At 37.3% G+C, this 27,586-nt stretch overlaps 1 protein-coding gene across 2 annotated transcripts in view; it reads left to right on the top strand.

Annotated features, from left to right (window-relative positions):
• The window catches only part of ULK4 (unc-51 like kinase 4), a 541,908-nt gene that overhangs the window by 177,382 nt on the left and 336,940 nt on the right, over nucleotides 1-27,586 (top strand). For both annotated transcript variants that reach the window (XM_076006616.1, XM_020284578.2), the window contains exons 23-27: nucleotides 2,843-2,976; nucleotides 4,796-4,917; nucleotides 5,077-5,133; nucleotides 15,326-15,377; nucleotides 15,488-15,582. In XM_076006616.1, coding sequence (XP_075862731.1) covers nucleotides 2,843-2,976; nucleotides 4,796-4,917; nucleotides 5,077-5,133; nucleotides 15,326-15,377; nucleotides 15,488-15,582 — 460 coding nt within the window. The remainder of the gene's footprint in view (nucleotides 1-2,842; nucleotides 2,977-4,795; nucleotides 4,918-5,076; nucleotides 5,134-15,325; nucleotides 15,378-15,487; nucleotides 15,583-27,586) is intronic.

Raw genomic sequence — 27,586 nt, 5'->3', positions numbered from 1 at the left:
CATCTGTGTAAATAGATGGTAGTTTAAATCATTGCTAGGGCTGAGATGGCCTGGGTCAAATAGATGGAAAGAGTAGTGGGCCGAGAACTATGTCTTGATAAACACAGTGTCTGGATTTAGGAGCATGAATCAGCACAAGATAGAGAAGTGACAGCCAGGTAAACTGGAGAAGAAAACTAGGAAAGTATGATGTTACGATAGAAGAACAGGAGTGGCAATAGTTTTGAATGTTGCTGACTTGTCACGGTAGGTGAAGGCAGGCACATGCCCATTGGATTTGAAGTCATGGAGCTAGGCAGTGACCTTGGACATAGTGATAGGACTGAATGCTGGACTGAGGAACAAGCAGGTTGAACAGGTTGAACAGTGAAGACGGTATGTTTAGATTTATTTTTAAGAGATTTAACTGAGAAGAGGAACAGAGAGACAATAGGGCAGTTGCTAGAAGAGCATGAAAAGTGTTGTGTTAAATGGGAGAGAATGAACATATGAAAGGAGAATGAGTTATTGGCAGTTTTAAGGTTCTGAGAAAGGTAGAAGGGAATGAGATCCAAAGCACAGATGGAAGGGGGGATAGATCCATTGTTGTAATAGGAGGAAATGTCGCTAGAATGGGATGCACCGCAGATATGAATGGGGATTGAGAAGAGGGATTTCTCTAAGATGCTTTCTATTTTTTTGTGTACGATAGGAGGCATAGTCACTTGCTGAGAGTCTCATGAGAGGATGGAAAGTTAGGTGCTTGAAGAGAAGACAGTTAGGAAATTGACTGTGGGAATAAGTTGAGAAGGAAGTGTAGTTGGATTGCTGGTACTGTTCTGGGCCATTCAATGCTATTTTGCATTTATAGTGGTGTGTATCTGCCCCTTGTTTAGCTAATTTTAGCATCCTTCTCTGCAGGTGTATAGAAAATAGATTGTCAGATAAAGTAGATTGTCAGATTTATCCAGAGTTCATTTGGCTAGATGGGTGCAAAGAAAAGAAAGAGCAGCAAGAGTGTAATCAAATGACAGTTGGTTTGGTATAATTCAGTCGGGAGGAAAGCGGGGGTGGGGGGGTGGGGGTGGGAGAAAGGGCTGATGGATTGGGAGGAAATGTCATGGATTCAATTAGTGTAAGTTCTCAGGAAGCTGAGGAACTGTCATAGTGGAAGTACTGGAATAAGAGCAGGTGTGGTCAGAGGAGGTGTTTGAAATACTTATCTTGGAGTGGGTGCAGTGAAGTGCCATCATGTTTAATTTTGAAAAAGCTGTCCTTCACATGGTGAGGCTAGGTAGGAATATGTCAGGCAACCCATCTTGGGAAGCAGAAAGAGAAGATGAGTTCCCATTGTCTCTAGTCTTTTCTGGTCTCTCTCCTTAGTTGGGCTGATGGAACAGGTGCCAACTAATTAAAAGGCTCTTGGAATCACTGCCACTCTCTTGGAAGCTCCAGGCAATAGTGATAGTGTGTTATGTTGTAGGTCCCTGGAGTCTCCATGTCAGCCCCATTCAGTTCATCACGACTTACATGGCTGCTGTTTTTGGAGTCCATTTATCATGAAATAGAGGGAGTGTTACTTTTTAGTGGTTTACTTATTATCAGAAAGTTTCGTGCTGTGAGTTACTTTCAAGTAGTATTGATACATTTATGCTGATCCATCAATATTCTCTTTTTATTCTAACTAGTGTCATATATTTGTTAGAGTGTGGCTAGGGCCATCATCAGTGACTAGAACAGAGGATGCTAGCTGATTGATAAGGAATCAAGGCTAACTTCCTGATTTGGGTTTATCCTTATGTATTCACTAATAAGGCTCCAGATGGTAATAAACAGAAAGGCAAATGTGTAAATAAATCTATTGAGAGAGACATACAAATGCTAAGTGTCAAGATGTCACTGTATTTTATATCATATGTATGTGTGTATTATGTACAAAACTCTCTCTCTCCAGTTTACAATGGGAATTGATTGGGAAGTTCTTTCTGAGAAGTAAAAGTTGGGTGGGATGGTTGGGAACAGACATGGAGAGATGAATGATGGTGATCAAGGGGCTTTTGCATGATGAAATCAGTGGACTTTGTTGCCTTTTAGGGAGTTGAGTGGAATGGGAATTTGGGAAAATGACTAGTGGGCCCAGCAAAGGGGAGAAAATACAGAGAAAGCCCAAAACTTTGTAACAACACCCTATATATCTAAGGTAATGGTCCAGTGTGCTCCCTAGTTCTGGGTTGGAAACAGTTGTTTCAGAATTTAATGTTTAATGAATGCCAGTGGTTTGAAGAAGAATTAAGTTATCTTTAAAAAGGTAGTTATTATAAAACTAGTGGACAGAGTGACATGTAAACTCTAGGTGCTTAGATAGTGTCTGTATACATAACCAGTGTTAAAATGAAACCTTTTCTTTGGAGTTATGCACACAATTTACTGAAAGAATTTGAGTTTGTGTGAATTGCCTGGGGTCCCAAGCAAATTTAATATCAACAAAAATGCAGTCCATTTGTGGTTCTACTTTGAATCTTTGAAACACCGAGAGCCCTCTTGTGTCCAGACATCTTTGTTTGTCTTTCATTTATCATCTGGAGAATGTGGTTACTTTCCACTGGCCAAAGGGCGATGAAATCAGGGCATTATTTTGTAGTACATCGGTGGAGAGATTCAAAGTTGCCTTATTTTCCTTCCGCATAAACGTTTTGAGTTTTCTACCGCGAAAATTGACTGTGCCTGACAAGCTGCTACAAATCTAAATGCCAACGTGATTGGGGCTGTGCCCTCTGGAAACACGTGCCTTGGCAGCAGTTTCGGACAGATGCTATCAACTGTTTTATCACATGAGGTAATCTTTGCACTTTGCCGTGTGTAGACTGGTGATGTACATCGAGAGAGACAGCAGAAAGACCACTCCAGGCAAGGAGCAGCAAAGTGGCAATGAATACCTGTCCAAATGCCTGGATCTTCTCATCCGTCACATCGTGCAGGAACTGCCACGAATCCTGGGTAAATTGGTGTCACATCCTCAGGCCCTGTTTCTGGCTAACCTTTCTGTGACTTGGCTTTTAGGCGTCACCTCTTTTTAAATTCTTACTTGTCCGTTCTTGAAGGCGAGTGCAAAGACACTTTTTCATGAATATGTAGTTTCAAAATTTACATTTGTCTTACCTGTTTTTATAATTATTTTGCAGTAGTGACATGACTGAGCCAATGAGCAGGCTAACAGTTACACTGAAGTATTATCTGAGGTAAACTGGCAATTTTAGAAAATAAACAAAAGGAAAGTTTTCTGATTGCTTAAAGTCGGAGTTAACGCTATTATTTTGGGAACTTTTCTTTCTGCCCAAATCTGAAGAACAATATTTCCCTTCAAGTTAGAACCACAGATTTATTTATTGTTAAAAAGCTTTAAAATGCATAGATTTTCATTTAAAAAAGTAAAATGTTAGAGTTTAATGTTAAAGAATTTTGATACTGGTTTAAAAGTTGAAATTTTCTTTTGTTTGAAAAATTATCTTTAAGATAACATATTCTAGTAATTATTGGCAAAGGATTTTATAGCTAAAGAAATTTATTTGCAGAAATTAAAATACTCTAAGGAGCACATAAATGTAGCTTAAATCCCATTCCATGCTTTTCCAGCAGATGTAGCTATAAACCAGAAATGTCTAGAATGTTAAATGTGATCCAAGCTATTATAGTAATGTATACTTAAACTCAGAAGTTCAGAGTATTAAAGTAATGAAAATATCCTCATGGCTGACTGACAGTTATTTTTTACTCTTTACTATACTTTAGGAGATTATTTTTACCTGTTAATGACTAAAAGTAGAGCATATCAAAATTTATTTTGGTTATCACTATTCTCCATGTTTTTTTAAAAAATATATATTTTTAATTGTAATTTTTATTTTTTTTATTTTCTTGAAACAGGTTCTCACTCTGTTGCCCAGGCTAGAGTGCAGTGGTGTCATTATAGCTGACTGACTATAACCTCAAACTCCCAGGATCAAGTGATCCTCTGCCTCCCAAGTAGTTGGGACTACAGGCGCGTGCCACCACCATTCCCAGTTAATTTTTCTATTTTTTGTAGTGACAGGGTCTTGCTATGTTGTTTAGGCTGGTCTTGAACTCCTGGGCTCAAGCAGTCCTTCTGCCTTAGTCTTCCAATGTGCTAGGATTACAGGCGTGAGACACTACACCCAGCTGGGTTGTAACCTTTTTTTTAATCTCCAACCTGAAGGCTATGATCTGGTCAATTGGTAGCTGAATTTCTCGTTACCAGACTTACCTTGTTTTAGGATATGATGATAAGATTCTAGTGTCCACAAAGCAAGTTTTATTTGTTATTGGATTTATCATCTAATGAAAAGTTTGGGAAGTTGATCTCTTTTTACTTCCATCCTAGTCTATTTTTTAAAAATTGCAATCTATAATTTGTTCACTTGCAATTTTTAAGCAAATTTTCCTGTTTATAAAAGTAATAAGTGTCCAAGGTTGAAATTTGGAAACTATGAAAAAATTTCTAAAACCACTACTCTATCATAATCATTTATAAATTTTATATTTAATTTCTAGATGAGAGGTTGAAATCACTGATGGTGTATATGCAGAATATCATATTCTGCCCCCAGAAGCCACAAGTGTCTGTTGCAATGTCAAAACTTGTGAATAAAGTCACAAAGCTTCTGCCCACTTATTTTATTTGGAGGTTCATTACCTTAGAAGTCCCATTTTAGTATTCAAGCAGTGACTGAGTGACTGGTGGTACCCTGAGTACTTGTGGATTTTGACCTCTGTGCGTTCTTTGTGCTGTGCTTCACAGGTGACATTCTTAACTCCTTGGCTAACGTTTCTGGCCGCAAACACCCGTCGACAGTTCAAGTGAAGCAACTGAAGATGTGTCTCCCTCTTATGCCAATAGTGCTTCACCTCGTCACTTCACAGGTACTGTCGTATTAGGGGCAAAAGGATGTAAACATGGCTCCCTTCTTTGACAACTGGAGCCAAGAGACGTCACTCAGACAAAACGTTTTAATTCTTTCTCTTGAACTAAAATTGTACGTGGCCTTCAGTATTTAATCTATAGAAACTCTCATCATGCAGGTGTTTCGACCTCAAGTTGTAACAGAGGAGTTCCTTTTCAGTTACGGGACTATTCTTGTGAGTAACACTAAATTTTTCTTGTTTCTAATAAAAATGCGGCAGTCTCTGCTGTTTGTGGAATTTGATGTCAGAATGAGGTAATTTAAAAGTCCTAGTGGTATTTATTTGTCTCTAGGGAAGTGACCTTTTTATATCTTTATCTGTTGACTGTAATAAAATTTGACATTTGGAGGAAAAAAATCACATTCTCTCCTGATAATGTATTTTGTTCACAGACAACCCAAATAGGGTAAATAAGTCCATAGACACGCTTTCATAGATTTTGGTATTAAACGTCATGAAAAAAGTTAGAATACTAAAACTGGTGCAAATGGAATGTTAGGAATGTATTATCATCATTATTTACTTTGGATTACATTGTCCTGTCATGTGCAGTGCCTCTTTCTATGATGGCATTTCTCTACATTAAGCTCAGTTTAGCCTTTTCTTTAATCAGGATGATGCAGGTATGAATAGAAATGAAAAACAAATCATTGTACTATCTTTGACTTCAGTTGTTGTTCACAAAAATTGTCTTTTTGTTTAGATTGTGGTTCATGAATTATGTTTCCTTTTCCCGTTGCCTGTAGAAGTTACAGTATGTATCGTGGATAACATGAGCTGTACAAAGGGAAAGCTAAGACATTTGTCACGTAGCGTCTCGAGTCTCACTTTGATATTAATAATAAACTGAACTGAGATTTTCAAAATGCCATAGAGGTATCTAGTTGAAATGAAGTAGACCTCTCAATTTTATTGTTAGTTTGTTCCACCCACAAGTGAGATTGTGTTTTCCTAGAAGGTTCATCATAGGGTGCAGTGTGATGATTTTAAGTAAATACAAATATTGAGTGGAGGTCGTTGACGGGAAGCCGTGTGTTTGTGTAATGCAGTAGGGGAGTCCTTTTTTGTGCTCACTTTCAAAGCTTTATCATTCTACTGTCTTAATTCTGGAAAATAGATAATTTTCGTAGCACATTTGTGAATTTGGAAAATATTAGAATTTTCATCAATGATCATCTTTAGTTTACTTTTTATCGATTTTAAGTACAATATTGGCATCATTTTAGCATGACTATAATTCTATTTTTATAATCCCATTGCACTGACATATCATGCCTGAAAATGGTAATTTTGCCCTGGTAGCCCACCTTGGACTATTTTGGCACAGTGAGTGTTTGGAATAGGTATAATTGTCCTGTGTTCTTTCTCTTATTAATTTCTTTTTGTGCGTAGTCCTTTTTCCTGCCTACATTAACTGGGCATGCTTTAGGTTTTCAAGAAACTACCAACTGTCTCCAACATAAAAGTCTTCATGGACTTTCAGGAGTTATATCTCTCTGTTAGGGAGAACTCATCTGCTCATTGCAAGACTGTGTTCAGAGAAGGGAGGAGGCCACACTGAGGAAAGGCCCGGGAGCAGGAGTACTCTTTGCAAGTGTTGGATGTTCTGCAGGGTCTCCTCAGTGTAGGCACTTTTAGAGAATGGAAAATAACTTGCCTGGTTTAAAGATCTTTATGACATTGCAAATATCTTTAGCATTTTTTTCACTGATAATCTCACCCAAGTAGAGAGACTTTGACAAATAAAACAGAGGTCTTTTTGCTGTGTTCAGGCTATTTTCCTAGTTTACATCGTGGTTAGTGCCGGAATTCTTTCATTATTTTTCTTATTGTATTTGTTTGTTGGCCTGAGTTGTGTGTTCACCTTTCCTTATACTCAGTGTTGATGGCACTGATAAAATGCTAGCAAAGGGAGAGAATTACCGAATAAAATTCGGGGTCTGGATTTAGTTATCTCTACTGTTCTTGTATGCATTATTATGAATTATTGGGAGTTGGATGTTGCTTCCTTGAGTCAGTTCATAGTATTTCCAGAGGATTCCAAAAATTTTATTCAACTTCCAGTGCCCCACTGACGCCATGAGGCGTAGTCAACTCATCCAACATCCTACACAGCCCCTTAGAAACTTACGGTGCAGATTAGCATATTAAAGTCTCTTAAGTTTTCTGCTTTAGCAAAGGTTATTTCAGGGTCTCTTTTTTGGTGAGGAAGGGGCAGGGCAGCATAGTTACAAATGTTCTGTAGCTCCGTCTGCAGAGCGATTGTGTGAAACTAGAGTATGGCGTTGCTTCGGTTCTGGTGACCTGAAGAAGTAGTCCATTCATATTTACCCATGCTTAGCATTGTGTTTATTTATTTTTTTAAGAGATAGATTTTCATCTGTTGCCCACATAGGAGTGTTTTTTTGGTGAGCATTGTGTTTTGAAAGATGTATTGGTCCATCTGGAGATATTATTTTCATTATTTTTCAAAATCTATCTGGTAGAGTAGTTCCTGTATTATGGGAGATACCTATCCTTCTATATTTCAAAAAATATGCCTTAATTTGAGGCATTCAAACTTAGTTCCCTTTAGTAGCTATGTCCGGGAGTGACAAGTTGCTGCCAAGAACTTCTTGGGCCTCTGCTAGAGCAAATCTCTAGGGGCTGGCCTGCCTTGGGGTGAGCGTGGAAATGATGGACCAGGGTTGGTCTGATCTCTGCTCGTTAAAGGGTCTTAAAGGAGCAGGCTGGAGAGGGCATTGGAATTGTGCTTCCCACTGGCCTGTTTGACCTATGCACATTTTTGTTTTTGGTAGAAAAATTCAGGATATTACTTATATATGGAGGCATGAGTTAGGAATCAATTTTTTTGTAAACCTTTTTTTCCCCCCAAGTAAACTGAAGTTTTAGCCTTGTTATATTTTAAAGAAACTAGTGTTTGGAAACAGTTCAGCAGAGAACTTTTGAACCATTATCAAGCTTTGAAAGGCTCCTGGCAAAAGAGGACAACCCAGCTGATAATGGCTGTTGTCACTCCTTATTCACAGGAGCAGCCTGTCATCCTCACACCTGGCTCCCTCTCCAGGTTTTGGCAGTCAAGTCAAGGACGTGCTGTAGGGAAATTCTGTGGTGAATAGCATGTTTCTTTTGGTATTTCAAAAGAATTGGGCTCCACTGAATGGGGCTGGGAAACAGACAGTAATGACATTAAGGAAATACGTTAGGGAACTCACGTGTATTAACCTAATGCTCACTGTATTTCTCGTGTCCTTTTGAAAGTGCTCTTGATTAATGAGCTGAGGAAGAAGACTTTGCTGTATTTAAGTTCTGGCCCCATTAGTTTATAAAAGAATGATGGCTTTGTGGTGGTTATAGTTTGCTACAAAAAAATTACAGAGCAGACATACTTCTTGCTCTCTGCGGATTTTTATTATAGGGGAGAGATTTTACTGCTTTAGGCTTCAGTCATACATGAAGTCATACATGAAGCAGAGATAGTGCACTCTTGTATTTTTAAAAATAAGATACTGTGTACTTATTTTTTGCCACACAGATGATCTTGTTATGAGATTTTTCCCCGTTGAACAGACCATGGATTCATATCCCCAGTTTGCTGCAGGAGCTCGTTTTAGCTTCTCTGCGGGAGTACTGAATGATACCGGAGAGCACTGGCCACCTGCTGTCCTTCCTGCCCTCTAGTTGGGGCTGTTTTCTGCCCCATGCCCCTCCAGCCAGTGGGCCTACCCGTGGGGAGGGCGTCCATTCTTTTTCCTCCCCTGCTGGAACTCCCAGCTTTGAAGCTCGTGCTGTCTCAAGATGCCCCGCACTAGTCCCCGTGTTGTGGTCACCTGCAGATTTCTGGGTTGTTGCTCCTCATTTTGTTAGGGACTGACCTTCCACAGCCCCACCGGACAGAGAAGCAGAGACATAGAGGATGCAATCACACAAGAGGAGGTTTATTTTCTGGCTACCCAGGGTCCAAGCCCCAGAGCACCAACGCAGTGGCCACTCTCGCAGGCAAGGACCCCGACCTGAATTGCGGGGTGCCTTTTATCCCCCCCCCAAAGGGCCTTAGCAAGGCACAAACTAATTACGCGCTGGCCATGAGCTGACCTTTGAAGTGATTAATTTTCTTTGAATTCTGCGCGATCCCTGTGCATCCCACCTCCCTTTTGCCTTTCTTCACAACCCAAGAGATAACCGGAGGTATGAGTATAAACAGATGTGTGCTGTTCGCTAATTGCCTCACCCTACTTCACACGAAGGGGGGCGGAAAACTCTTTTCTTGTTGTGCCACTGAGACGCTGCCGAAGGGCCATCGAGGCGCCCCCACAATTTCTCAACTTGTTTTCAGCACTGGGCTCACTGTGAGCCTCTCCTTGCTGCTCCTGCCGTCATTTCTGGAGAATTCGATCTCCCTCTCAGCTCCTCAGCTGCCTCTCTCCCCACGAGCTTGTCTTGTCTGCCCCCCAGCCGCCTGCCCCCGTGGCCAGACTCTTGATTTCATTGTTAGCATTGCCTTGTCTGGCCACCATCCCTCATTTTCAGATCTCTGCCCCAACTCCCACAGCCCTTCAGCTCCTCTGAGACTTAAATTGTTCTTCCCAGTTCCTGCCTACCGTCCTGCCCTCCCAGGCCCAGCTTCTCCACTTTCTGTCTACTCCACGTAGAGTGCCTGGTCCAGCTGCAGTTGCCGCCTGGTGTAGACCCAGACTCCCTCTCCTCTCTCTCCCTTCATTGTCTTCCTCTGGCAAATCCTAATGCTGGTGAAATTCAAGTCTCTACCTCCCTTGCCTCTGCTTTTAGTGTGTAAGTATGGCTTGAGAAAAACATAGTGAAAGAAATAGGTCTCACTTAGAGTACATGACTGCTCACTCTGTAGACTTACACCTAGTTTATTTTCCTAGTTGGTAGACCTCCATACTCACATAGATGACTATTTATATGCCCCCTTTCTCTTTAAATCTCCAATGCCTCCTACCCCATCCTCACTCTCACCTTATTACTTCCTATTACACTGAGAATGAAGAAGAAATATATCAAAAGACATTGAAATTGGTAAACCAGTGAAATATTCAGCAGGGATTTTTTTTTCAAAATTAAATAGGGGAAGTATAGGAAGAAAAGAAGTTAAAAGAACCCCATAATTTCACCATTTAGATAACCTTTGTTGATATAAAAAAAAAAAGAGAGAGAAAGGTAATACATGTGAGTGGTTAGAAAATCCCAACAGGACAAAGGCAGAAAATGCAAAGTGAAGCATACCTGTCGTCTCAGGTTCCAAAAGGAACCAGTGCTCCTTCTTTCCTGTGATCTCTTCCTCAAAAATTATTGTTTATATCATCAGCATTTGTGTATTTTTACACACACACACACACACACACACACACACACACACACACACACACACACACACACACATATATATATATATATATTTTTTTTTTTGAGACAGAGTCTCACTCTGTTGCCTGGGCTAGAGTGCCATGGTGTCAGCCTAGCTCACAGCAACCGCAAACTCCTAGGTTCAAGCAATCCTCCTGCCTCAGCCTCCCGAGTAGCTGGGACTACAGACATGCCCCACTATGCCTGGCTAATTTTTTCTATACACTTTTAGTTGGCCAATTAATTTCTTTCTATTTTTAGTAGAGACAGGGTCTCGCTCTTGCTCAGGCTGGTCTCGAACTCCTGAGCTCAAATGATCCCACCTTGGCCTCCAAGAGTGCTAGGATTACAGGTGTGAGCCACTGCGCCTGGCCTATCTATATTATTTTTAAAAGAATTACACAAAAAGCATCATTGTATATATACTGTTCTGTGCCTTCTTTTCTTGATTTAGTAATCCACAGACATTTAAGTAGATTTGGTTAAGTCAAAAGACATTCATATTCTCTCTCTCTCTCTCTCTCTCTCTCTCTCTCTCTCAATTTATTATTTAGCATCAAATCCATAATTTATTCCATAAAAGTTATGTGCCTATTTTGGAATTTTGTGAAACTATTTTCACCAAATTATTATGAAAAGTATACATTGCCTCTTTTTAAAATTAACTCCATTATTTGTTTTTTAGTCTTTCTTGTTTGCTTATTCATAGACCAAAAAAGAGAATTTAGGGTATCATGTATTTTCAGTTTTCAAAGAGCTTGCATTTTCTAGGTTTTTTATTTTCTTTCTAATCTAGATAATAAATGTCTTTGTTTTAAGATTTTTTTCTTTAAAGGTAATTTATGCTTGCTTATTTAAATTATAAAAATGCATGCTTATTAAATAAAATTTGGAAAATTATAATGAAAGTTGAAGAAAATAAAACTACCTATAACTCCACACTAGGAGATAACCATTGTTAATATTGTTGCTTCTTTATAATGTTTTCTATTCATATATATGCATTTGTATCTAGAGAAAATTATTTATGTATAACATATGTGACATATGCAGATAATATGTGCTTGAGACCATGCTGTATCCATATAGATTTATATTCTACCTTTTTAAAATTTACATGACATATCAAGTATTTTCACATATCTTTGAAAAATTCTTTTTTAAAACATTTTTTTTCATTTTAGGAAATTATAGAGGTACAAACATTTTGGTTACATGTTATGACTTTGCCACATCCCAGCCATGATTTGAGACATGCCCTTCCCCCCAACAATGCTCACCACATCCATTAGTTGTGATAAAACATTTTTTAATTGACAAAAATTATATATGTTTATTAAATACAACATACTGTTTTGGAATATGTGTCATATGTAATGGCTAAATTGAGCTAATTTACATACCCATTACTTCACATACTTACCATTTTTTTGTGGTGAGAATACTTTGTAATCTACCCTCTTAGTAATTTTCAAGAATGCAACACTTTTGTTATTAACTGTATTCACCCTGTTGTACATTAAATCTTCCTGGTAACCCTCATTCTCCTCTCTACTAAGTTCAGTTTTATTAGCTTCATGTAATTGTCTTTCTGTGCCTGGTGTATTTCACTAAATATACTATCCTCCAGCTTAATCCATGTTGTCACGTGATGCAAGATTGTTTTCTTCTTTTTTAAAGGCTGAATAGTATTCCATTGTGTGTATCTACCACATTTTCATTATCTATTCATCTGTTGATGGCCATTTGGGTGATTCCTTATCTTGGCTATTGTGAATGGTCCTGCAGGAAATGTGGGAGTGCAGATATCTCTTCCACATACTGATTTTATTTCTTTTGGATATACACCCAGTGGTGGGATTGCTAAATCATATAGTGGCTCCATTTTTAATATTTTAAGGAACCTCCAAGCTGTTTTCCATAATGGCTGCACTGATTTACATTGCCACAAGCAGTGTGCAAGTGTTCTGTTTTCTCCACATCCTTGCCAGCACTTACCTTCTTTCCTTTTTGATAGTAGCCATTCTAACAGGTGTGAGGTGATAACTCATTGTACTTTAAATTTGAAATTCCCTGGTTAGTGATGTTGAGCATTTTTTTCATATACTTTTTGACCATTTATCTTCTTTTAAATAATGTCTATTCAGATCCTTTGACCATTTTTATAATCAAGTTATCTGCTTCCTTATTATTGAGTTGTTTGAGTTTCTTATATATTTTGGTTTGCAGATATTTTCACCCATTCTGTATGCTGTCTCTTTACTCTGTTGATTGTTTCCTTGGCTATGCAGAAGCTTTTTAGTATTATGTAATCCCATTTGTCTATTTTTGTTTTTTATTGTTTTATTGTTTATTGTTTTATTGTTTTTGCTTTTTATTTAGTTGTTTTTATATAGGTTATTAAGTAGGAAATGTCTGATTTCCTTAAGTACTAAGTGTGACAGTTGATATCTCTGACATTTCACTTTGACACTTCTTGTTTTATTTTTTATTGTGGAAGAGCATCCTTAATCTTTCAAACACTTGTTTTGGATTGTGATTATCTTGCAAATTTTTTAGAACAATTTTTGTGAAACCATGAATAAGTCAAAAATTCATATGAGTTCTGTTGTGGAATGTTGTGTCTGTGCAGCACAGACAGCTCGAAATATCAATGACATTTTTGGGAAGGATGTGACTAATGAACATACAGTGGGTCCATGGTTTGAGAAGTTCCACTCTGTTGATTTTAATCTTGACCACGAGCCATGTGGGTGACCTGAGACCAAGGTCCATAATGATGAGCTGAAAGGTGGATGATAATCAGTAGAAGTGAATCCATCTCAAGCTACACGTAAATTAGCAGCAAGGTTTGACATTACTATTCCAAAAATATTGGACTGTTTGAAAAAAAATCAGCAAGGTCAAGAAGCTGGATAGATGGGTTCCACATGAATTAAACAAGTGTCAAAAGAGAAATCATCTCGAAGCTTGCTTTTTTTTTTTTTTTTTTTTTTTTTTTGCTGTCATGGCATAAAGGTGAAGCATTTCTACAGTGTATTGTTATGTGTGATGAAAAATAGATTCTTTTTGACAATCACAAGTGTTCGGTACAATGGTTGGATAAAGATGAAGTGGCGAAACAGCCCAAATCTGAATATTCATCAAAAAAAGCTAGTGGTATCTGTTTGGTGGTCCCATGCTGGTATTATCTGCTATAGCTTCATGAAACCTGGTCAGTCTATTACAGTGGATGTGTACTGCAACCAATTGGACAAAATGATGAGAATGCCTGCGATTTAGCAGCCAAGATTGATCAACAGAGAGAGGCCAATCTTTTTGCAAGACAACGCATGACCACATGTCGCAGAAACAATGCTGCTCAAACTACAGAAGCTGGACTTAGAAACTGTCTGTCATCTACTGTATTCACCAGACCTTGTGCCAACTGACTACCACTTCTTCCAGGCTTTGAACCACTTATTGAGAGGAAAAATATTTAATTCTCAACAGGCTATGAAAAATGCCTTTCTCAATTTCACAGCCACTTGCTCCCCAGGCTTCTTCACCACTGGCATAAATAAGCTACCCTTAAGATGGCAAAACTGTGTCTATAGTTTATGTGTGTACTTTGATTAATTGTACTGCTTCTTGTTTGAGATGTAAGAAACTACACTTGGATTCGAAATTGGACATTTCATGTTTAATGACTTAATAGTTTTAGGTCTTATGTTTTCTGAACATTTTAATGGCTACATACTGTCCCATTTGTATGAACTGTGTATAGTTTGATGATTTCAGTAAGGCTCAAAAATACACAGTAAACTATTTGAGAACACATGTATATGTGTTAAAACTATTCATGAAAACCAAAGAAATAATAAATTCATGATAGTAGTTATGTCTAGGGGAGAGGCAGGCAGATGGAATGGAAGAATCTATGCAAGCAATTTGGAAGGTCTTAGTTCTTAACTTGACTGGTGGCTTTAAGAGTTTTCTTTGTTCTTCATAACAAAATATATACATAAATTCTTTTGCATATGTTACATATATTTTATATTTCTCAAATATTTTAAGAAAAACCTTTGGAGAATAGTAGACCAATTTCTACTCTGGGCTAATTGCTTATGCTTATTTTTAGTTCTGGGGTCATTTTATGTTTTATTTGCCATTTTTTTATCATATATAAAATATTATATATGTATTATTTTGTGAGCCTAAGGGCAAGAACTCTGTTGCAGTGTCTCTGCAAATTAGTAATGTGGGTGTTCTGCCTAGTATAGCCACGGCAATGATTGTTTCACTGAGATCATGTTCATGAGCAGCTGTTCTGTCTGGAGTATTTAGCCAGGGATAGGGAAGGTCATTCACCCAGGGAGCTGAGTCCTCAGAGAGCTCACAGTCGAACTGCTCAGGCCTGCGTCCCGAACGGCACTGGAGGTCTTCCTGCAAAGGAAGCAAGAGCATGGTGCATGGGAGCATGGATAGGAGGTTGCGGTAGGAGGTGTCTAGAAGGAACTAAAAAGAGTGGCGAAATTTGAAGACAGGCCGTGAGAATCAAACTGCTGTGTGTTGATGCAGTTTGTACTCAGGGTAGCTATTAATAAGACTTCATCTTCCATTGAGGTGACTATTTTGCCTGACTAGGTGCCATTGTCACTAATTTCCAAGGTAGTGAGAGAAGTAAGTGTGGCATGTTACTGGAAATGGTTATGTATCAGTTGTATTGTCACTTTTGCAGGTGTTTATATTACTATTGAATCTATTCTAACTCTAAATGTCATTGATAGTGATTTGTATATTTTAAAATGATTATAGTTTATAATTTATGTATAGCATTTAATATAATCATATTTTAAAACTATAATCTATATCTATCTATAATATATGTTGAGTATGCCTTCTATAAGTTATTTCATTAAGAACAGTAGGTGTACTTTTGGGCAAAACACTAATTACCTATATTTTATTTCAGAATTATTTTGAAACCTCTATTTATTAAAAATTTTATTCTTTCCAGAGTCATATTAAATCAGTAGATTCAGGAGAAACTAACATAGATGGAGCCATAGGTGAGTAGACCATGGGCTGTTTTATGTCTTTATTTAAGGTACTTTGATGTTGTGATTTAGAACACAGTAATATTAATAATAACATTTATAATAATTGACTCTATTTCTAGGGCTATTGGCATCAGAAGAATTTATCAAGATTACGTTGTCAGCTTTTGAAGCAATAATACAGTATCCTATTTTATTGAAAGACTATCGCTCTACGGTCAGTTCTGGCAGCTTTGAAAAAAGCTGTTTTTCGTTTATTTGGTAATTCTTTATAAAGGAGACCTAGTTTACATATGCTTGACTCATATGTGTTTCTCATATGAAAAAAACCACTCAGAAAAGCCACCCCCTCCCTGGCAGGATGAACATGGGAAATTCCTTCCCTCTGTGTTAACTTCCTTCCTTGGGATTTTTCTTTGTTCATTATTCTGTTTCCCCTCAGGTTCATACCTTTCCCCCAGCCTACTTCTTCTTGCCTGAATATTTGTTATAATCCATAGTACAAACCCTTAGAGCAGGATATTTCAACTTTGGCACTAAGGGCATTTTGGGATGGACAATTCTTTGTTGTGGGGGACTGTCCTGTGCATTGTGGGATGTTTAGCAGCATCCCTGGCTTCTAGCACCTGCTCCATCTCCCTTCAGTTGTGACAACCAATTGTTCTCTACACATTGACATATATCCTCTGGGTGGCAAAATTGCCCCCATTTGAGAACCTGTGCCTTTAAGGGATCCTTAGATGATCTGGGTGCTGACTTTAGAGAGAAGAAAACCTCCCTCCTTTCCTATTTGCAGAAAGGCCCCTAGAAGAGGAGCCAGGTAGGAGGAGAACTGAGATTGTGGTGTGAGGAGCAGTATCGGGTGTCACCAGCAGGTGGCGTTCCCATCTCCTGCCCCTGCCCCCTACTGAAGCACTGATGATTTGGTACAGGGAAGCTGTGGGCCTGAGCCTCAGCTTCTGCCTGTTCTGGCCTCCTGTCTCATTTAGCATTTGACCCAAACAATAGTGACCGATTTTTGACCGATAACAAATTACATGGGCATCGGAGACATAACCCAGGAGAGATTTTGATATGAAAATGTTTTTCAAATTTCAAAAAACTAACCCTACAGGCAGAATTTTAGACAGCAGTCTCTCGTGAGTTGGGGACTGACTATAATGATCATGAATGAAAGTATCGAATTTAGAAGTTAATTATGAAGTAAAGAAAAATTAATTTTTGACACCTTCGTAGTCACATAGATACCATTGTAGATCTAAATTCTGGAATTTGTCTCCTCACATTATTCTCCTCCACTCCTTACCCACCATGTACATACATATGTACACCCACACACCACACACACACACACACACACACACACACACACACACACACACACACACACACACAGTCTTAGCTCTCTTTTTTGCATTGAATCCTTCACTTAAATAGTATCTTCCTTGGCTTGTGACATCTTGGAATTAGCTTAGTTCTGATTTGGGTTTTTATTGTATGCATATTAAAAATTTTTAATTTATAGAATGTTTATAGATTTAGGTTTAGAACCTATAGATATAGGTTCACAATGCTAGAAAAGTATACATCTTTGTTTCCTAAGTAGCAATTACTGTTAAAATCAGATGTAAATGACTTTATTTGGAACTTTAGATTCTAGTTAACATACTTAACATTTTTTTTTTTTTTTTTTTTTTTTGAGACAGAGTCTCGCTTTGTTGCCCAGGCTAGAGTGAGTGCCGTGGCGTGGCCTAGCTCACAGCAACCTCAAACTCCTGGGCTCAGGTGATCCTCCTGCCTCAGCCTCCCGAGTAGCTGGGACTACAGGCATGTGCCACCATGCCCGGCTAATTTTTTCTCTATATATATTAGTTGGCCAATTAATTTCTTTCTATTTATAGTAGAGACGGGGTCTCGCTCTTGCTCAGGCTGGTTTTGAACTCCTGACCTTGAGTGATCCTCCCGCCTCGGCCTTCCAGAGTGCTAGGATTACAGGCGTGAGCCACCACGCCTGGCCATTCTTAACATTTTTATGGAATAACATTTAGAAGACTGTGCAAGTCCCTAAATGTTACGATGTTAAGATGGTATTACTACCAGCTACCCAGCCTTCAAAAAAGTAAACAGTCCATACAAGTGTCTCTTTTGTCCATGTTTTTTCACAATCCCTTTATAGATACCCTGCTTTTCTAGTTTTCATTTACTTAAAAATTTTTTCTTAAAATTTTATTCTCTTATTGATTTTTTAAAATTTCTTAACATTTCAATGAGATTGCATTTGCTTCAATGATGGTAATGGTGGGACAAAAGTGTTGGTGTTTCAAAGTATGAAGCGTTTATATATCTGAAATTTTAGGGCTTGTTTAGTTGTGTTCGACTTCCTGTATTAGAGAACGTTATTAAAAGATAATTGGGAAATATCAGAATTCTGATATTGAACTCTCCATTTTTCTTATTTTAGCTCCAAGAAGGAAGTGTAGAGTTATAAGAAAGATGGAAAACAGTAATATAAAGTTCAGTGACTTTTCCTTAAAATTTTTTTTTGTATCTGATTTAATGTTTAAACCAAGGCTTCAAGTTAGTTCTATTCATATTCAATTATCTTTAAGTGATCATTCAATATTTACTGATTGTCTTGCGTTATCATATACTAGGTACTACTATAGGTAAAGGGGAAAGATAGAAGTGAACAAAATGAAGTACCTGCTCCCAAGGAGCCTTCAATTTAAGTAGGGAGGTAGGCAGTAACAAATAGTCAAATAAATATATATCAGATAGTAGTAAGTGCTATGAAGAAAAAACATCAGGGTATGAATGGGTAAGTGGTGGTGACGTGTTGTATAGAAGATTTTTACCTCTTTAATAATGAGATGTCAGGCAGACACCTGACATACCTGGGGAGAGAGCTTTCTAGGCAGAGGGAGTAGGAAGTACAAAAACAGTAAGGAGTGAGTTTGCTCAGGGACTCCTGAAGTGGTTGATGATGCAGCTGTTGCGGAGCAGTCTTTCAGGAGATCAGGGTGGACAGATGGAGCTGGAGGGAGTAGCAGACCATGGGGCGCTCTTGGCGATGGCAATGAATTTGGATTTTACTCTGATTATTTGCTGTCAATTCCAGAGCCGTTCCATTCCTGTCCCACAAATAATTTTAAATGTGATTTTACAGGTAGGAATAATTTTTGCAACAATAGCAATCATTTTGGTATTCTCTTTCATGGTTCCCAGCGTTGACTGAGCTCAGCAAGTCAGTTTTCACTCAGGCCAGGTCTTTCATGTGGTTCGGGTCAGGTGATGCCTAGGGCTGGAATCATCTGAAGGCTTCTGGGGCATTTCTCTCCATCTCTAGGTGGTCCGCTAACAGAGTGACTTCAGGGAGTCCTGACTTCTTCCATGGGAGCTCATGGCTCTAAAGACACATGTCCCAAGAGAAGGGATGATGATTTTTTGAGAGAAGGAAATTTCTACCCATTCTTTATGGTTGTTTTCTTATTTTTGTTTTATATATTGTAAAGTAAAATACACAAAAGTGTATTAAAGTGTATGTAGCTTAACAGGTAGTTATAAAGCAAGCACTCAGGAAATTACCACTCAGTGATTTACCCTCAGAGGTGACCACCACCTGGACTGTGATAGCAATCATTCCTGTGCATTTCTGTATAGGCCTTTGTATGCATTCCTAAACAATATAGATTGGTTTGCCTACTTTGAGTCTTTAACATTACAGAATACATTTATTTGTGACTTACTTTTTTTGTTTAGTATTTATAAGTCATCCATGTTGTTTAATATTTCATCAATGTATAGTATCCCACTGTATGAATATGTGTGTGTGAATAATCATAGTACCTTTATTTGCTTTTGATAGACATTAGGTTGTTTCTAGTTTTATAGGCAATATTTCTATGCATATTACTGTTTATGTATTTCTAGTATTCTCTCTCTCTCTCTCTCTCTCTCTCTCTCTCTCTCTCTCTCTCTCTCTCTCTCTCTCTCTCTCTCTCTCTCTCTCTCTCTCTCTCTCTCACACTCTCAAGAACAGAATTAGTGATTATTGGGTATATGTAAACTTAGTTTATCTAGAAAATGCCATAGTGTTTTCCAAAGAGGTGAAACCTACCGGTTTATGTTCACATCAGCAGGGCAGTACCTGATGCTTGCCACCCTTCCTAACTCTTGTTATTTTAGACTTTTTAATGGATAAGGAGTGAATTGTTTTTTTACCAGGACTATTAATGAGTCTGAGTGGCTTTCACCTGTGTATTGACTATTTGGCTATACCCATACTGTTTTGTAAAGTGTGTGTTCAGGTATTCTCTTGAGTTGGCCTTTTCTCATGGAATTCTTTATGTTTTATGGATACTAGGCCTCTGAAGATTATTGCTTCTGTCAGGTTTTGCAAGCCTCATAAAATAAGTTGGGGATTGTATTCCCTCCTATCTTCTAAAGGGTTGAAATTATTTTTTCTTTGAATATTGGTAGAATTTTCCTGTGAAGCTGGATATTTTCTCAGGGAGGTGAGGGTTGTCTTTATAGTTTTCTGTTTCTTCTTAGTTCAGTTTTTATTAGTTTTGTATGACTTTGGTTTTTTTACTTAGTTTTTAAAATTTATTGGCATAAAGAAGTTCATGATATTTTCTTGCCATCTTTTTGTAGTTTGTGTAATCTGATGTCTTCTTTTAAAATTTTGATATTTATTGTTCCTTTTTTCATTAACAGTCTAACTCCAGAGGTTTGTTAGTTTTATTGACTTTATTGAAGAGCCATTATTCAGTTTTGCTAATCTCCTCTATGATGTTTGTTTTTGATTTAATCTATTTGTGCTCTAATAATCCTTATTTCCTTTCTCTTTCTTTGAGTCTATTTTGTATTCCTTTTCTAATTTTTTTACATAAATTTAGCTTGTTTTCTATATTTTTTCTAATATATGAATTTCAGACTATGTTTCTAAATACTGCTTTAGCAATATCCCAAGTTTTGGTATATAGAATTGTTATCTTTTAGTTAAAATATTTTCTATTTTTCTTCTTTGATTCATGGGTTATTTAATGTGTATTTAAATTTCATATGGCTACATATAACTATCTTCATATAATTGATTTCCAGGTTAATTGCTTTGAAGTTAGAGAATAGACTGATTCCAATCTGCCAAAATTTATTAAAATTTGCTTTTTAGACCATTATTAGATTATTTCTTGTAGATGTTCTGTATGTTTGAGAAGAATATGTATTTTGCAGATGTTGCTGCAGTATTCAATTTATGTCCATTAGGTCCATTTATTAGTCATCTTGCTCAAATCTTTCCTGTTCTTACTAACTTTGGCCTGCTTGTTCTATAAATTACTAAGAGAAGTACAAATCATCTACTATTATGAATTTATTTCTTCTTGTAGTTCCAACAGTTTTGTTTATATATATATTTTTTCTTATTTTTTAATTTCAGCATGTTATGGGGATACAAATTTTAAGGTTTCAAAAAATGCCCCCCCCCCCGTTTTATGTATTTTGAGGCCCTGTTACTAGGCACATGCAAATTTCAAATTATGTCTTCTTATGAAATCAGTCTTTATTCATGTGAAGTGACCTTTGTTTAGTAATGCCTTTTGCCCTACTCTCTGTTTTGTCCCACCTTAATATAGTTATACAAGCTTTTTTTGGTTAATATTTGCCTGATTATATCTGGTTATATAATAACCAAATATTTGTCCAATTTTTGACTTGTAACTGCAGCATGTACTCCATTTATGCACTATACTTTTTATTCTTTCTACCATCTTCTTTCAAACTTTTTTTCATGCATACTTTTTTTGTCTACTCTCTTGGGCTATTGATTAACTTTTTCTTTTTTGTTTTTTCCCTATCTAAGGTTGGTGTATATATACATACACACATACACTCTCTCTCTCCTCTCTCTGTTCTTTTACTGTTTACCCTAAAATTTACATCATGCATATTAACTTATTAAAAGCTAAACTTAGAAACGTCCTAAACTTAGAAACCAAGAAGTAATATACAGATGTTAGCCTACTTAACTCCACTCAGTCTCTCATGATGCATATGTTATCATTGTCTGGTATTTTTAAGTCTGCCTTGTTTTGTTTCTCTTTTTTTAAACTTCCACCAGACTTTATTATCACTACTTTAATATAGTTAATGTTCATTTACATTTGTCCACATATTCAATACTCTCTTCGTTCTTCTTTCCTTCTTAGCTCTCACTAAAAAGTAAGAACTGTTTTCTCTTATTTATGACTGAAGCACATGCTTTACAGTTTCATATAGCTTGAGTGTACTGGTGGCAAACTGGCTGATAAAATCATTATTTCTTGAGGGATGTTTTTGCAGAACGTTAAATTCTAGGTTGGCAATTATTGTTGCTAGGATTGTTTAGCATTATGCATATGTTATTTCATTATCTTATGTTCTGCATTGTTGCTATTAAGCTTTTAGTTTTTCCTCTGAAGGGAATCTCTCTTTTTGTCCCTTGTGTCCTCCTAAAAATGTTTTTTGGGGGTGGTGTCCTTGGTTTTCTGTAGATTCACTATGATATAACTAAATAGAATATTGCTTATTCTATTTAGGATTCTCTGTGCCTATTGAATATGTGGATTCCCCTTTTTTCATCAGTCTGCAAAATTCCTTGCCATCATCTCTGCTTATTTTCTGTTCTTTGGTCTTTCTCCTTCAGCAATTCAGATCACATATGCATTAAACTTTCTCACTGTATTTCCTATACTTCTTACTGTCTTTTCATATATTTCATCTTTTTCTCTTTCGGTGTTACATTCTGAATGATTTAATTTTGTTTTATTTCTGTCTTCCAGCCATTCTGCCAAATATAGCTATTGAGTTTTTGATTTTGGTTATTTTTCATTTGTAGAAGTCTGTCATCACTAGAAATTCTGTTTGTTTTTTTCCCCCAAATCTATATTGCTTTTTATAGTTTCCTGTTCCCTGTAGATATTTTCCAGTTTGTGATTTATATATTTGCATTTGTTAAATGTAGTTCTATAGTATGTGAGATGATTCCAATATTTGAAGACTACGAAAGTTGTCTTTTGTCTGTGGTGTCCGTTATATCTCATTTGTGCCCAAATCATCTTGTTTTCCTGGAGGCCTGATTATTGTTTACTCCATGCTGGTCGTCATCCTTGAAATCCATTTGTGGGCATTCCGTGAAATCTGGTATGGATGTTGCTTCCTACAGAAAGGCTGCATGTTTGCTTCTGCTTATAAGGGCTCTACCAGTAGGGACACTACCTCAGAAGAAGGTCATTTGTACTCAATGTGCAAATACCTCAGAATGTAGATCTGAGACCATAACTTCCCGGGCAGCCTTTTCAGTTTTCAGGAATATGAACATGTGTGACTAGATCTGATTTTTCATTACTCTGAGAGTGTAATCCCTTCTCTTGCAGGTGTCCTGCTCAGTGTAAGGGGACTCCAAAAAACTCCATAAGCTAGAGGGACATGGGCCTAGGGGCCCCACTGGAGCCCTCATGTTTGTATTGTTGGTAAATGCTACCTGGTCACAATCAGTACAGTGCACTAATGCTCTCCTCACCTTTCTGCTTAAGGTGTTCATTCAGAAATTGGTCTGAAAATCCCCCCGCACTCTCTTTTTGGATCTTAAGAGTTTTTAGAGTTTGAAGTTTTTATATTATATCTGGCATTTTTCACTGTTTTCAGTAAGAGAGTTAATCCAAGTAACCATACCTACCATAACTAGAAATTCTGTTTGTCATGGTCATTTTCAGAGCAATGAATTCTAAGTCTTCGATTGAGAAATTGCTTGCTGAGATGTTGCTATTGATTCTTTTGCCTAATGAACAATAACCTCATAGCTAATTTGTTAAGATCCAGTGTTTATAAATATCTATATTGCATTTGAATAGAAATTTAATTAGTTTATTTTCTAATCAGGAAATGTAAGCATACTAATTATTGAAATGATAGCCTCTATTATGATAGATGAGGTATCATTGCAACTTACCAGCTTCATAAAAAATACTTTTAATGCTGTAACTCATGGGAAATTTTCTAATTACTTCTTCTTGAACATGACTGGAATAAATGAAGATGAAGATCCAATACCCTAAGGAGCATAAAATTGTTTGAAATGTTAGTACACACTATATTCAAGGCTCCTGATCAATACTTTATTATATGGAAGTGGCTAAATTCATTTAATTCTTGTTAAGCACAAGCGCTTAACTCGGGTTTTTCCCAGAGATTTTAAGGCCATTTAGGGCCTCAGAGTTGGAAGTCACTTGTCTGGCCTACAGAGCAATCAGAAAGCCACAGTGGTTTGTACAGAGAATTTGATTCCCCTTATGATAATTTCAAAAAACCTTATTCATAGCAAAGGGAGAAATAAAGGTGACTTTTTAAAAAATTCTGGTACTAATACACATAATTTATTGAAAATATATTTCTATTTCTTTAACTTTAGAAAATAAGCAAAGCCACAATACTTTTTTATGAAGCACCTTTCCCCTTTGTATAAATTTTTAAACTAAAGGCTCGAAGCTAATAAATAGTGAATAATTTAGTTTCAGTTAAAACAATTATTTGAGTTAATATGAAGTATTGATGGGAATGTACAGCAAACAGAACTTAGAACCTGCTAGTGGGAGTGTAAATTGGTATAAGTGCTTTGGAAAACTCTTTGGCAGTAGCTATGGAAGCTGTACAATGTATATAATATGACTCAGCAGTTTTACTTCTTAATATATATATTCAATAGAAATGTGAACATATGTTCACCAAAATACATATATAAGAATGTTCATAGTGTCAAACTGGAGACTATCCAAATGCCCATCAACAATCTGTGGGTAAATAAATTATGGTATAGTCATACCATGGAATATCCTACAACAGAAAAAATGAATGATCTACAGTTGTACTTTAACAACATGGATAAATCTCACAAAATTAATATCGAGCTTAAGTTAACAAATATAAAATACCATGATTCCACCTGAGTAAAGTTTAAAAACAAACAAAACAAATTTATTACAAGTCAGGATGGTGGTTACCCTTGAGTGGTGACTGGTAGGTGGTGACCAGCAGCTACAAGGGGGCCTCATGATATCCTTCCTGTTCCTTTATGTGTGTGTTACTCACATATAAATGTTCATACTATGAAAATTAACTGAATTACATACTCATGCTAGGTATGCCTTTATGTATCTTATATCTGAGTTAAAACATTTATGTAAATATGAAAGAAATTATATAGAACTTGGTAAATGTAAACACATATATGGGTTCATTATCCCTTTTCCGAAGTGCTTGGGACCAGAAATGCTTCAGATTTCAGACTTTTTTTGGATTTTGGAATTCTTTTGCATTATGCCTACCATTTGATTATCCTTAATCCAAAAATCTGAAATCTGAAATGCTCCAATGAGTATTTTCTTTGAGCATCGTTGTCAGTGCTCAAAAAGTTGCAAGCCAGATACAGTGGCATGTGTCTGTAATCCCAGCTACTTGGGAGTCTGAGCTGGGAGGATTGCTTGAGCCCAGGAGTTTGAGGTCAGCCTGCATAACACAGACACCCATTTCTAAAGAAGGAAAAAAAGATTTCAAATTTTGGAGCATTTTTAATTTTAGAATTTTGGGATAAAGGATGCTCAACCTGTATATACAGTCACGCCTCACTTGATGGGCCTATGTTCTGAGAAATGCATCCTTAGGCAATTTCATCATTGTGCAAACATCACAGAGTGCACTTACACAGACCTAGATGGTATAGCCTACTACACACCGAGGCTAAGTGGTATGGCCTCTTGCTCCTAGGCTACAAACCTGTACAGCATGTGACTATGCTGAATAATGTAGACAGTTGTAACACAATGATAAGTTTTTGTATATCTAAACATAGAAAAAATGAAATAAGGCTTAACAATGCAAATGTTGTTTACATATTTCAAATGCATTTGTTGTGTGGCTTAAATGTTCCAGCATTGTCTTTAGGGTCTCTAAGTGACAGACATTCATTTCATTTGGAACATGCCATTGAGGATCCTTAGCAGTAACTAATGTATAAACACATTTTTTTAAAAAAGGTTTTTCAGCAAAGAAATAAAAAAGTTACCAGACTTGGGAATTTCCATTTTCAAAAAGAGTTCGATAGGTCTCTGTTTTTAGGGTATATCCTCCAATGAGCTTTAGCACAGCTGGATGTCTTTAAGAAATCAATATCGCTAGCATTAAATATTAAAATTCCTTGGATTACTCCATATAAGTGTATTATCCCTACACTAAAGTAATGAATGATGGAATTTTATGATAGGTCACTAGTATAGAGGAGCTTGATTAGGGTTGTAATGGTATTTAATGGTATAGATGTTTATACATTCTGTGGAAGATTCTGGAAGGGCAGAGCATTGGTGAGCAAATCATTAACTCCACAGCAGCAAAAAGGTATGCATTGTCTGTTGTCTCAGACGATTCAGTCTCTTCTTTTTAACAAGGTGACCTAGTACCAGTAAGTGAAGCCATGCCAGTTTGAGGGTTTAGAGCATGTTCTATGTCATATAGTGTACCAGATTTTGTCATCATGGTTTCCTCACTGTGACTTAGAGGTGATTTGGTAGAGGTTTTTGGGTTTTGTCCTTTATTTGGTTCTTATTTATTGTCCTGCTGCATTGTTGCTATTTGATGTTGGGTTGTCATTAAAGCATACAATTTTAATGTGACATCTGAAAATGCAGATTGAGGTTCATGAGTCAGACTGCACTCCCCAGTTACTATTTTTAAATCAAGAAACATCCTGCAGCGTGATTTATCAGTGAGTATAGTGTTCACTTGTTCTTTGTGTTGGTATGATATCGGATTTAAATTTCTAAGGTCCTGAGGGAACTTAGCCACAGTTTTAGATAAAAATCAATGGATATTAAAGGAAGAAAATAAAAAATAAATACAGTTTAAAAGTATATTTGGAAGAGAGAATTGCCCATCTCTGGAAGGAGGTGTGAGCTTAGATTATGTAGGGAGAACCTCTCATTTGCATATAGGTGCTCATTCCTGGAAATGAGGTCTAGTGGAAGACAGAGAAACACTTTTACCTTGAAACATCTGTCTGGCCTTTTTTATACCCATCAGGCTAGAAATGGGTCTGTGTCAAGTTTCCATTTCTCTCTTAGGTAGGGACTGAGGCGTGGCCTAGAAACCTGGGTGTAGAAGGGGGATGGTGGTAGCAGAGCAGTTACAATTTGTCTGCATATGAAATGCACACACATTAGGTGGTAGGGGGGATAAGGAAAAAGTAAAGGGGGCAGGAACAAAGAAGGAGGCTGCCTGCATGTCAAAAAGTTAGGCAACAGGGCAGGAGTCCAGAGCTTGTGGAGGAAAGAGGGTCAGTGAAAACTGTTAAAGTTGCAAGTGATTAAAGATGATTAAAAATAGATGTTTAATATTCAGTGTTAAATTGCTGATGTTGCTGTTATAAAATCTGCACCACTCCAAACCCTCAGTAAAGTCTGGTATACATCTGAAGAACTTGCAAGACTTGTAAATTTAGTCCTTGAAAAGGGACTATGTTCTATGACTACGCTGCTGGGTGAAAACCAACGAAGACCACACAAATGAGAACAAACTGGGGCTGTTTATTCAGCGCCTGCTGTAGCCAGGGAGTTAGCAGCCATCTCTTGCATTTGGCAGAGGCTCAGGCAGGAGGGGACTGGCAGAGCTTTCTAAGGCAACACAGGGGAGACTCCAGGTGTTGCCCTGATTGGAGACTGTTGGCGTGGGGAATCTGGAGGCGTGTTAAGTAGAAGTGGGGGCATCCTGGTGATTGGTTGGGCAGCATATTTTGCTTTCTCTGGTTGGCCTTAAGTTGGAAGTGAAGGTGGGTACAAAAAAATAGTGAAGCTGTCAGTTGTTGGCCTAGTCCTCACCATTGTGAGCTGGTTGCTGCTGAGGTTGTGATTTGCCCCCTGCTGATTCCTGTGTGGGGGGGGGCTGTGCGTCAGAGTTCTGTTGTGTTGCTTAGTCTGGCCACTGTCCCTTTATTTATTCAGTCTCTCAGAAACAAATGGAAGGAGAGGTAAAAAGTTAATAAAATATGTTTTTATTTTAGAGGTAAAAAGTATTTTAGAGGTAAAAAGTTAATAAAATATTCTACCTCACTTGAGGTAGAAGCTCAGAGTTGGCAGTGAACCACGGGGAAGTAAATAAGTCTCAGTGAATTACGAGAAATCTTGGAAAAGACACTA

This window comes from Microcebus murinus, chromosome 1, assembly GCF_040939455.1.
Source record: "Microcebus murinus isolate Inina chromosome 1, M.murinus_Inina_mat1.0, whole genome shotgun sequence".
NCBI classification, from domain to species: Eukaryota; Metazoa; Chordata; class Mammalia; order Primates; family Cheirogaleidae; genus Microcebus; species Microcebus murinus.
This window is presented reverse-complemented; position numbering and strand designations above follow the sequence as displayed.